General features: G+C 33.5%; 1 protein-coding gene across 2 annotated transcripts; it reads right to left on the reverse strand.

The window, feature by feature from the left end:
• Nucleotides 1–794: 794 nt before the first annotated feature.
• LOC131165432 (probable cysteine protease RD19D) lies at nucleotides 795–3477 on the reverse strand. Of its 2 annotated transcripts, none has more exons than XM_058123253.1 (4): nucleotides 2812–3477; nucleotides 1809–1928; nucleotides 1460–1706; nucleotides 795–1377 (listed from the first exon to the last, which is right to left on the reverse strand). In XM_058123253.1, the coding sequence occupies exons 1-4, from the start codon at nucleotides 3322–3324 to the stop codon at nucleotides 1055–1057; spliced, it is 1203 nt and encodes a 400-aa protein (XP_057979236.1). In that variant the 5' UTR covers nucleotides 3325–3477; the 3' UTR covers nucleotides 795–1054. The 2 variants fall into 2 exon arrangements, with proteins under 2 accessions (XP_057979236.1, XP_057979238.1); XM_058123255.1 differs by having other exon boundaries at nucleotides 1460–1710; nucleotides 2812–3470.
• Between the last annotated feature and the right edge of the window lie 7049 nt (nucleotides 3478–10526).

Here is a 10526-nt window from a genome sequence, read left to right on the forward strand (position 1 = left end):
CCAGCTAATAGCTTTTAATTATCTCTGACTAATTAGTCCAAAAGATAACACTTAATTATATTAATATTAATGGCACTTCCTAAACATTCATCATAAACTCACCAACTCGCTAGTGATTAATTAGTTAAGGCAACATATATGAAAATTTATATAAGGATCCTCCCTCGTCTTTGTATCTATTTTTTTAATGTTACCCAAATAGATATGAATGGAAGATGTTTCTAAAACTTGTTTTTCTCAGCACAGCCACAACGTTACGCCCCAAAATAGAACTATATGGAGTCTTTCCGAATGACCTATAATATAGTCTACTACACTAGCTAAGAAAGAGTGTAGTAGACTCCATTAGCTAGTGGAGGAAGAATCCAAAGAAAGCACCCCCAGGGTGTGGTTCAGGTGGTAGTACGGGTTATAGGAGTGCCTTTCACGAGGTCAGTTATTCAAACTCTCCTGGACTCATTTCCGCCTCTAGACTCCTTAATTTACTTTCCCTTTGGAGTTGTGGGGTCAACTTCAAGGGGCGCATGATTAGTCACGTGGACCGTAAAACGGACACGTGGATACCCGGTGCGTAATCCAAAAAAAAAAAAATCCAAAGAAAGCACCTCCGCTTGGGCCCAAGAATCCTAATCTGCCTTTCCCTCATCCCGGTAGAAGACAAATGACCTATGACAAATTTATCTGACATTCAACCCATTTTTAATAAATTATATAATTAAAAAAATAGACACTAGGGGAAGAGGTCCCTGCATAATATCTCCAACATATATATATATATAGACAGACGAAAGTTATTTTTGCAGACACCAATCTCACATTGGATTTCTTACGATGAGAAGGTGTACCGTCAATAGGTATACATGCATACAGACATAATCTTAATTAATTAAGTTCCATATATGCATTAACAGAAAACTGATTATTTAGTAACCATACGCATGATAAATATAGAACATACATAGCTCATTGTATAATATATATAATATAAGATTAATTTAGAAAGGGAGATGCATGGACACACGTACACATTACGTAATTATATGCATGCGGATAATTAATGATGATGAGGAGGAGGAGGATGAGGTAAGTTGGTAGAATTAGTAGCAGTAGTGCGGGTGAGGACGGTAGAGACCATCTGGTTGATGCCGCACATGGCACGGCCGCGGCAGAGGCGAAAGTAGCCGCGCTCCCCCCAGTGGGAACCCCATGAGTTCTTGATGATCCAGAAGGGCTGGTAGCCCAAGCGGAGGAGGGAGAAGCCCTTGGCGCCGTAGCCCACCAGCAGCACCCCGTGGTCTATCCACCTCTTCCCCCCGCATATCAACGGGCAGGACACCCCCCTCACGTACGTCTGCATGTACACCGCATTCACCCCGACTGCATCCATCCATCCATCCATCCAATTCATATATAAACAAATTCACTCGATGGAATTAACTGAATAGCGACAGAGACTCACTTGCGAGGGGGCCATGGCGAACTAAATTGGCTGCGATTTGGGTCTCGTCGATAGGGATGTTGGTGAAATTGGCAACCCTGACTGCAATTTTGGGAGGTCGGAAGTTGCAGGGGCCAGGCGTGGCAGTGTAAGGGTAGGAGGTCTCCTCCTGCAGCCCTCCCACCTCCATCAGATACTTGAACGAATTTGTCATCAGCCCTCCGTTGCACCCTTCGTTGCATGTTTTCCCCTCTGCCAACACCTCGCACTAGCTTCCAGTTCCACCCACAAAAACAAATTATCTCCTTACTAAAGGTCAATATCTTTGCTAGCTACATGCGCTTAAAATTAATAAAACCAAATAACTTACGGTATGATCACAATCAACCAGTTGCTGCTCACTGAGATTGAGGAGCTTCCCAGTTGCAACGAAATGGGCTCCTTCTACTGCTCCCGTGGTGCTGAAAGCCCAGCACGATCCACACGCCCCCTATATATATATATATATATATATTCACTAACCTCTCTACTCAATTAAATATTGCTACACAGTGAATATCAATGCATCATGCATGGTTTTGATTTTGGAGTGGGACAAAGTCAGCCAGTAGGCCCAACTTATAACCAAGCCAAAATTCAATCTATCTTATATTTAATAAATTTGAAGTTTTTACAAAACATTAAAATTGGTCAAAATCCGATTAAATCAATAAAAAGCAGTAACAAAATTTCTAACTGATTTGAACCTTTTTTTTAATTTTTTTTAAAAAAAAATTATGTAAACGTATTTTATGGATTTTTTTATTAAAAATTTGAAATTTAATGATTGGATAAATATAAAACATACACAACGACGGATGAAATCGCTCCGATTACCCAAACCGGATAGTTATGGACCGGGTTAATTGTCGAAATAAAATTTTTTTATTTTTTATTTTTCAATTTTTTACTAGAAAGATAAAAAAAGAATTTATTTAATTGCAGCAAGTGGCTTTATTTTCAATTTTAAAATTTTTAAAAAATTAAAAATGATCCAATTTGTAATAGCAAGATATTTTCTGACTTTCTTATACAAATAAAAAATTTAAAATTAAAGTGATATTTTTATAATAATTTTGAAAAATAGAAATTTAAAAATAAAAAATTTTTGCTGTTATGACAACTTTTCATTGTTTCCTAATTTTTAAAAAATAAATCGTTCAAAATTAAAAAATGTACATTTTTTTTAAAATAAAAAAGTAAAAACTATTTTCAACAGAGACTCTGTATTTTTTATTTTTTTTTTATTTTTTCTTATATTTCTACTTGTTAATTTTTTTAAGCAAAGTTAAAAAAGCAGAGGTAAAACATCAGTTTTAAAAAAAAAAAATTACCTGCATCTTCACCTCGGTTACAGCGCCTTTCGCTCTCCAGTCAAAACTCTTGGGCAGCCCGCTAACTTCCACCGCCGGCGCAGTCTCCGCCACTACGCTGTTCAGGCGAGGCCCATCACCTGCGACTCCCGTGTACAGCTTCTCAAACTCTTCCTCGGAGAGATCGGAGAACGGGGTTACGCCGTGGATGGCGGTGGGATCCGTCGCCTGGTGCTCGGCTGCTCTGACCAAATTCCGGGCAAAAATCCGGAGGCGGTGCACGTACTCCTCTTTGCTCGAGTAATCCTTCCCGTACTTCTTCATGAATACTTGGAACTTTTTCTCGGCGCCCACACGATTAATATCATTTTCCGGGAAATTTTTTCTTTGGCTCATCAGATTGTCTGTCATTTGGAAGATTTTTGGATCTTCTGGGTCGCCGTTATCGGTACGTGCGAAGGCGGCCAGAGCGTAGGGTAAGATTACTGAAACGAACACGGTGCAAGTTAAACCTCCTCCCTTCATCTTTTTCATTTCCCGCGCGCCTTCAGCTGCTGCTCCGACTCCCGCGTGCGCAGGTTAAGAGTGTGATCGGCCTGTTTGGGACCAACTGCGCAGGCCTATTAAGATTGCGTTGTTTAAAGAGTAATAAGGTAAAATAAACGGTCGCATGTTAAAGTGCCTGCATGCAGACGTTTCTGCTGTATAAAGAACACGTAGTACTGTGGTTTGTGTACACGTTAGGACGTACTACTCTGTTTATTGCCACGTGTTACTTCGAGGGTGCTGACTTTTATTTATTTATATATTTGTTTTAATAATGTTAAGGAATTAGTTGTAAATGAATTAAGTAATGCTGCGTTTTTGGGGGGATGGGTTTTGGATGTTTAATTTAGATTTAGGCAGATTTAAATTAATTTTAGTTGAATTTTATATTACATAGCATTTAAATTTAATATAACTTTTTGGGTACATATTCTTAATTATCATGTTTTGATGATAACAATCTATTAGTGGTTTTAGGTGAACTTATCTTTACATATTTAGTATAGATACTCGTACATGAAATATTATATCAAAGACAAAGATTAAATTGAGTAGACGTTCGAATAGGAAAGACCAAAAGGACACTCACTTGAAAATGATTCAAGCACACCAAAAGAAATTTATTGTAGAATATGTAGGGAGTGTTTGAGATAGTATATTTTTGAAACTCTTGTGATTTTGTTCCATATACGATTTCTGAGCAAGAGTTGAACAAAATGCACATACATATTACGACACATGAGTTTATAGGATCTCACTAAAGTCATAAATTCAACTCTCTTGGTTTTCAAAATTAAATCAAAGAGTTTGACAAAAGAATCCTAAACTCAAATTTGTTTTCAAAAGGGACAAGTTTTCAAACATCTTGGTTTTATGAACTTCTTCATACTTGGTCCTGGTTTTGACAAAATATGTTTTATGTCCTAAAAACTCAAGAAAATCAAGTATATTTTTATATAAAGGACATAATAGTTTATAAGATATATATCAAAATGAGCATTCAAATGTGTTTTCATAAACAAGATATCTTATATTCAAATGGAATTTCATAAAGACAAGTTTTAAATTATATAAATGTTATAATCTTTTACAAACTTGATCCTGTTTAGGTTTAAAACTTCAGTTATACACCCTCAAATTTTCTGAACACCTTTCGGTATTTGGGACATAACGTTTGCTAAAAAAGTCCAAAAATGATGATCTTGAGGTCTATGGAAAGTTTAAAAAAAAAAAAAAATCTCACAACTTTCATGTTGATGACTTTTTTTGATTTGGCGCACTCATTGACAATTGGGTGCAATTTGTCGACAATTTCAAGCAGAATGTTAACAATCTAATGCAAAATGTTAATAGTCAACGAATGGTGGTCAATAGTCGATGATTGGCATCGAGAATCAGTCCTCAATGACTATAAATGACTAGTTTTCAATTTAAACATATAATATATCACCCCAACGGTCATAAAACGGCTAGAAACCCATTTTGGCTATAAATATAAGTCCATGGACTTAATTAAACAAGTTTTTGCGAGTTTATAAGTTTTTAGTGAAAAACATAATTTGAATTCAACCCTAAGCACTTTCCATATTAGTTATTCATCACAAGTACTCAATTCTCTCTTGCTCCTTAATCTTGTGTGATTCATTCCTTGAGAGAATAGTGTGAGGATTGTTTTGTAATTGATATCAGCTCATTTGCGGAGCATTGGTTTGTTTACCCATCTTCTTATAAAAGGTTCTTTGTGAATTGTTTGTTGTAAGGTTCTTTGTGAACCGTTTGGTAAAGGCTCTTGGTGAGCGATAGGGATTTGTTCTCAAGTGTAGGGATTTGTTCCCGAGTTGTAAGGTATCTCCACTGGTGAAGGAATTTCTTAGTGGATTTGGAAATCCTTGAGTTGGTCACAAGTTGTGGACGTATGTTTGGTGCGAACCACGTTAAAATACCGGTGTTAAGCTTCTCTATCCTGTTATTGATTATTTTGTATTGTGCATGATTTTATTTTATATATTGTGATTTAATTGTCTGCATCTTGCCAAGATTATTATTTTATAGAGAAAGTGAAAATACGCAAAAAGAGTCCATTCACCCCCCTTTTGATTCTATACTCCCAGGCTGATGAGTTGTATCCGAGCATACCACCACACTTTCAACTTTAAATTTAAAATTTATTCAAATATAGGGTAATTAAAATGTATTCAAATATAGAGAGATGTGGGATGGAAGCCTTGCGGGCAAACCGTCGACGGTTTGGGGTAACCATCGATGATTTCAGGCAGTACTGCAAAGGTATTCTTCTCGGCTTCAAAACGTCGAAGATTTTGCTCGCGGACGTCACGGATTTTCGAATTGGATATCAGTAGATTGAGAGTTTTGAAAGGAATTTCCTCTATGAGATCGCTACATAAGTGTTTTAGATATACTAGCTAGAGGTCTTCTGTATGCATTAGATTAGTATACAATCATCATTATATAACCTTAGTTTGATTTTAAGCGTGGTGTAAGCTTCAAGGGCTTTGTAAGCTTCATTGAGATAGTGAAAACGACCGCTGCTCCCGTGGATGTAGGCAAATTGTCAAACCACGTAAATTCTTGTGTTTTTTAGTTATTGTTTTCATTTATTCTCATTGTTGAGTGATTGCTTGTTTATTATAGTTCATCATCGAGTGCTTACTTGCTTGTTCCATTGATTACTAAGTGTTGATTGTTTGGAAACAACAATTGGCAAATCGAGTGAAAAAAAAAATGCATAAAAGGTTTGCAAGTTTGATTTGCTTCGGCATGATTCAGATTGTTTAATATATATTTAAACTCTTTAATTATGCATAGCATAATTTTAAGTATAATTTTTTAATTAAATTTTTAATAAGTTGGAGTCATTTTCATTTAATTCAGTTAAATTGATTAATAAATTTCAACAAAGTCATTCAAAAATTCATTTCAAGGCACAAATATATTAAATTAATCAGTATAAAATTGCCTAAAGAACTTATGTGAATTATATTACTACAAATATAATAATAAAAAAATTCTCATAAAAATGACATATTTATACCAATAATTTCAATAAATTAAATTAATATTATTAAAAATTAAACATTATTTATTTTCATGTAAAATTGAGGACAAAACCACCTCCTAAAATTAATCATTGCCAAAAACATTTACAAACTCTTTTGAGATTTTGTTAATTTTAAAATTATCATTTACATAATATTTAATACATTAAAAGTATATAGTGAAAAGTCAAAATTATCCATTTATATTAGCTTTGATAGAATGAATTTTACACCTTTTATTTGAACTTTGATAGATTTAAATAAAATTTAGTATGATTTTAATTTATGTTACCCTTATTCAAATTCGCACAAATCTAAATACCAAATCCGAGATATCTCCCAAACATACGATCAGTATTTTTTCCTTAAAATTTAAATTTTTAAATTTTAATTTTAATTTTAAAAAAATAAATAAAATATGTAAGAATATATTAAATTTTCACAAAACTGAGCGCAAAGAACCAACTAGACTGACCTAATGGATAAATCAGGAATACAGAAACAAAAACAGCAATTGGAGTGGAGAACGCGATTGCATTATAAGGTCACAATTGAACTGATCGAGCAAGCTCAAATTGACGTAACATGAAACCTATTAGTCCAAAAGCGTCGTGGAGAGCAACAAAAGTCCACAGACCGCCGAATTGGCACCAACGAGTAAAATCTCCTTGTGCTTCAAGACCCCATAGTAACAACAAAGAATGTGCTAAACTAGCACGAGTAGAAGCTGTGGCAGTTAAGAAAAACCATTTAAGTTGAAAGTCATAGTGCCGATACCTAAAGCAGTGAAACAAATACCTACTATAGGCCAAGCAGCTAGGAAGAAATGTAAGGAACGAGAATTATTGAAACTAGCATATTGGAAGATCAATCGTCCAAAATAATCATGAGCGGCTACGATATTATAAGTTTTTTCCTCTTGGCCAAATCGGTAACCTGCATTAGCAGACTCATTTTCTGTGGTTTCCCTAATCAAACTAGAGGTTACCAAAGAATCATGCATAGCAATGAATAGGGGGCCCGAATACACCAGTGACGCCTAACATATGAAATGGGTGCATAAGGATTCATAAAGTTGAAAGTACCAGAGATTCCTAGAGGTTGAGTTATAAAATAATAGGGAGTGGGCCCCATCAGGCAGCCATGTGCAGGGCACATCCACTTGCAAGGCATGTGGGAGATAAGATCTGCTTCAGCCTTCAAGCAAGTCAGCTATGTGCAATATAAAAAATAGGGTAAGCCCAGCAATACCAGTTTTCTAAAATTGACACTATTAATTGATTCTCAAATTTATTGGTCAGTCCATTTCCAATTGCTTTAACTCAACCAATTGACATCATAATAATAAAATATATATATTATTATAGTCTTAAAATTTTTAAATATATATATAAATAAAAATTATTAATAAATCATAATACTTTGTAGTACCTATAATACTACAAAATGTTTATTAAATGTAATTTTTATAAAAATTTAATGACTAAATATATCATAAAATAAATAAAAGATAATTAAATAATTTTTAATTTAAGTAACTTATCAAAATAAAATTTCAAAATTTATTCTTTATAAAGTAAAATTATAAAATGAGATGTTAGTTCTTTTCTATGTAAAATATGAATAATAAATGGAAAAAGAAAACTCATAATTATATTAATTGGTTGACCATTGTTTGAGACAATTTACTTGACTTTTTGTATTTTATTTAAATTTTTATGTTATTAAATATGGTATTCAAACAAATCCAAAAAGTAAGCCATAAATCGACCAACCCTCTAATGCAAATTAATTTTTTTAAAACTATTTTTTGTTTGCTAAGGATATATTTAGTCATTTAATTTTCATGAAATGTATATAACAAATATTTGTAGCAATATAATTATTTAAGTATTTTTTGAATTATTTTTATTTTTATTTTTTATTATTTTATTTTTTTTAAATAATAATTGAATTAGGTTGTCATGTTCATGTGGAGTGACTAATTCACTAAAGTTTAATTTTCAAAATATATTATTATTAACTGATTAACTTTTTCAACTTAATTTATTAAATTAATTTTTTTCCTTATTTGTCTTATCAAATTGAATGGAAAAGGAAAAATTATAATTTTATTAAGAACAAATTTTAATTTTTTCATTAAACTTAACGATTAACTAACAGTCAATTAACGAAAGGTTTATTTTATTAATAAATTTAAACTTTAGGGGATTGTATGATTGTTTTTAAAAAATTGGAGTGTCATTTTTAAAAAGTGAGACAGTGTTGCTAGATTTTACTTTAAATAATATTTATTTTTAATGTATTAAATAATAAATATATCTATTCATTCTTAACTTACAAGTAAATGTCATATAAAAAAAAGGTTAGAATTGTCATTTGATTCTGTAAAATATTCTTAAGAATATTCTTTTTGTACCAGCAACATTTAAAAAAAAAAAAAAATTTAATCACATGGACGAAAACTTAATTTAATTATATTCACAAATCATTAAATTTGGCCATTAAATATAATACCTGTCTTGCCCTTCCCCCGCAAGAGGGGACTTGCAATAATGCATGTATGAAGAGGTGGGAAACGGCCACCTGTCACACGGTTGGACACGTAGGTGCCACCAAACTGAGCAACCTGTCTCTCTCTAAGGAGACCAACCGCCAGTATTGTATTTCTATTATGCAACAATAAAAAACTAACAATAATGTAAGTTAGAGTTGACTGGTAGACCGTGACACTGACCACTCTCACTACCACGTAGGACTTAAAATATCCTTATTATGAAAGTCACATGGGGGTGTGCTACCCAGGCAAGTCTATCCGATTGATCCTGACGCAACAGCACCGCCTGCCCAATCTGACGGCCCTGATTCCACCTAGTGGTTTGTTGGCTGCTTACAATTGGAAGGGGAATTTTTGAAGGTCGCCCGTTGATCATGTTCTCTCCCTTAGGGTTACAAACTAGTTAAGTGGAGTTAGAATTTTAACATTTATCTTATCCAATTTATTAAAATTTTAATTAATTTTAAATTTGTTGAGAATTTTACTTATGAGTTTGTCTCACATTGAAAAATTAAAGTGGATGGTAGGTGTTTATATACATGGTTAGACTCAAGATCCAATAGGTTTAAGTTTTTGGGTCAAATTGGTGTTCATTCATATGTATCAAGCTCATCCATGGGCTCCTCCGGTCCTAACAAGTGTCTCAAATCCAATCCTACATGTCGTAATTCTTGATTAAGCGACATTGGTAAAAAAGTCCTAGACGTGATGTGCGCGGCCCCCCCGGATTTTTTGTACAATTTTTTTTTTAATAATCAATAATAAATTAATCACACATCATCCATATAATAAATGAATAATCACTCGTCATTAACCACATCCAAATCGGCCACGTCAACAACCCTACTATCATTCATACAACCCGACTTGCATTGGGTACCGGGTAAAAAATCATTTTATGTATAAAACCTAACAGCGGAAGACAGTATATACATATCAGTCAGAATACAATATCCAGAGTATCAATATACACATATACACAAATATATACACTACCATCACAACCTAAAAACAACACACGTCTGAGGGAATTACACCTCTCCCTCCTAGTCCACAAAAACAACTCACATTTGTATCACGGGTCTCAACTTCCCTATGATCACGGAGTTCTATCACCAGATCTATCCATGTTCCCTGAAAAATTTAGATAATTTGAGTGAGACTCATTTCAGTAAGAAGGAATAAATTATTTACAGTGTGTGATCATATGAGTTCAATTATAATACACTTTACTTATCAAATCATCATTTTATCTGAGAAAATACACTAATATTCTCATTCTTATAATCATATAGATACACAAGACAAGCTTTTATAAGCTTTTAAAACCATTTCTTAAATTCAATAATTTTAGACACATAATTATCCGCGAAATTCCTGAAAATAGGGAAGATTACCCGCTCATACAGGTAACTTCTCTCTACCCTAACATGTTATGCAGTCAAATATGGCAACATTTGATACCTATCAGGGCACTCACTTTACTCAGTAAGCCCTCAGGCGGAGAGTATCATTTCCTGCTTTCCCTTCATTTATAATATAATCACAACACGGTTCCATTTCTTCATTTTATCATT

This window comes from Malania oleifera, chromosome 10, assembly GCF_029873635.1.
Source record: "Malania oleifera isolate guangnan ecotype guangnan chromosome 10, ASM2987363v1, whole genome shotgun sequence".
In the NCBI taxonomy this organism is placed as follows: domain Eukaryota; kingdom Viridiplantae; phylum Streptophyta; class Magnoliopsida; order Santalales; family Ximeniaceae; genus Malania; species Malania oleifera.